Below are 2,192 nucleotides of genomic sequence, written 5' to 3'. Positions count from 1 at the left end.
GTGAGCCACGGCGCCCAGCCTGCACCTTGCATTGTAACACACATGTGCACACACCCTGGAGTCACAGCTACAGGACAACTTCAAAGTCCACGACGGCCCCACGTCCCTTCCCTGGGTCACAAAGACCTCAATATGCCCCTCCTTGTGTGTGACCTCTATACAAAGTCACCTGCATACCTGTGGCAGATGCTTGCATCACCATGGGCTCCCCGCCCTCCCATTTATTCAAACAGGTTTTCCCCTGAGGTTTCCCTGCCCATCTAACGTTCTCCTGGCACTCCCTCACAAGCCATTTATTTCTCTCACCTGCCCGCCCCTCCCAGGCCACCTGCCCTCTCAGCTGGGACTCTACCTTCCCCTGATTTCTGGTCTCTTCCATCCTGCTTTTGGACTTTTCCTGGGACACTTGTATTTCTTATCTTTTTCCTCCTTTTCTTTTTTTTTTTTTTTTTTTTTGAGACGGAGTCTCGCTCTGTCGCCCAGGCTGGAGTGCAGTGGCCGGATCTCAGCTCACTGCAAGCTCCGCCTCCCGGGTTCACGCCATTCTCCTGCCTCAGCCTCCCGAGTAGCTGGGACTACAGGCGCCCGCCAGGTCGCCCGGCTAGTTTTTTGTATTTTTAGTAGAGACGGGGTTTCACCATGTTAGCCAGGATGGTCTTGATCTCCTGACCTCGTGATCCGCCCGTCTCGGCCTCCCAAAGTGCTGGGATTACAGGCTTGAGCCACCGCGCCCGGCCCTTTTCTTTTTTTTTGAGACAGAGTTTTACTCTGTCACGCAGGCTGGAGTATGACGCGATCTCGGCTCACTGCAGCCTCCACCTCTCAGGTTCAAGCGACTCTTCAGGATCATCCTTCTCAGTAGCTGGAACTATAGGCATGCGCCACCATGCCTACTTTTTGTATTTTTAGTAGGGACGGGGTTTCACCATGCGTTGACCAGGCTGTTCTCGAACTGCTGGCCTCAAGTGATCTGCCCGCCTTGGCCTCCCAAAGTGCTGGGATTTGGGATTGCAGGCGTGAGCTGCCGTGCCTGGCCTCCTCCTCACTTTCCCTTCTCCTCCCAGACCTTTGCTCCCCTCTCAGTCCTGATCCTTTCTCCCTCCTGCACAGCCCCCACCCTGCACCCGGGCAGGTGCCACCACCCTGCACACGCCCAAGATCCAAACCACTCAGACCCTGTTTGTAAAAATCGGCGTGCTCCTTTATTTGTTCAGAAGAGCAGCCAGTATCACCCCCACCACTCAAACCTGGCACACACGCTTCGGAGACAATGGCCTCGGGACCCTCTTGCTGCTGGGCCCAGGAGAGACAGTTCTGAGGCAGAAACTTGGTGTCCAAGGGGGGCCGCGGCTCAGGCACTGCAGTGAAGGGAACAGCAGGGAGTCCGGCCCCACCTTGCAGCTGGGGACACGAGGGCACACATAGAGGGAGCAGGCTAGTGTCCTGCTGACCCAGGACAAGACCTCAGCGCCACAGGAGGGTCTGCAGGCAGCTAGGAGCCTGCCAAGTGCTGGTGGAAGTAGAGGCCGAAGAGGCTGGAGAGCAGCTGGCAGGCAGCCGTCCACCAGATGAGGTAGGCCAGGATGCCGCGGAGGAAGAGGGGCGTCAGCAGGCCACCCAGGGCCCCGGCGATCCGCGCTGCAGTCTGCTGGACCTCGTCCTCCCCAAAGCCGATGGAGGCAGCACTGGCTGAGGATGGGTTGGGGGATAGTAGAGGGGCTGGGCCCAGGCCCCAGGAATAGCCTCCTAGGAGAAGAGGATGAAGCGAGGTATGAGTGGAGAAATGGGGGAGGGGGCGAGGGGCAGGGCTGGCATGAGGCGCCGGGCCCATTCCTCCAGACACTCCCACCCCTGTCTCAGACTCCACCTCCTGCCGGGTCTCCACCCCCTCAGGCGCTGCCACCTGTCCAAGGCAAGCCTTATCCGGGGCCCCACCTCCTGCTCAGATCCTGCCTCACTACATGCCCTTCCCCCTACCCAGGCTCCTGCCAAGACCCAACCCCTCCCCAGGCTCCACCTCCTAAGGCACACCCCATCCCAAACTCCACCTCCTGCTCATAACCTGCCCCACCACCAGTCCCCGCCCCCTTCCCAGGCCCCACCTCCTGCCAAGACCCAACCCTCCTCAGGCTCCACCTCCTAAGGCAAAGCCCATCCCAAACTCCACCTCCTGCTCAGAACCTGCCTCACCA

General features: G+C 59.4%; 1 protein-coding gene across 4 annotated transcripts in view; it reads right to left on the bottom strand.

Annotated features, from left to right (window-relative positions):
• Window positions 1–1,179: 1,179 nt before the first annotated feature.
• TMEM161A (transmembrane protein 161A) overlaps window positions 1,180–2,192 on the bottom strand; it is an 18,828-nt gene continuing 17,815 nt past the window's right edge. For all 4 annotated transcript variants that reach the window (XM_017852734.1, XM_017852736.1, XM_017852735.1 and 1 more), the window contains one exon: window positions 1,180–1,746. In XM_017852734.1, coding sequence (XP_017708223.1) covers window positions 1,493–1,746 — 254 coding nt within the window. In that variant the 3' untranslated portion in view covers window positions 1,180–1,492. The remainder of the gene's footprint in view (window positions 1,747–2,192) is intronic.

This window comes from Rhinopithecus bieti, unplaced genomic scaffold (genome assembly GCF_001698545.2).
Source record: "Rhinopithecus bieti isolate Rb0 unplaced genomic scaffold, ASM169854v2 scaffold_34968, whole genome shotgun sequence".
NCBI classification, from domain to species: domain Eukaryota; kingdom Metazoa; phylum Chordata; class Mammalia; order Primates; family Cercopithecidae; genus Rhinopithecus; species Rhinopithecus bieti.
Note: the sequence above shows the minus strand (reverse complement) of the source record. Positions and strands in the feature narration are given on the sequence as shown.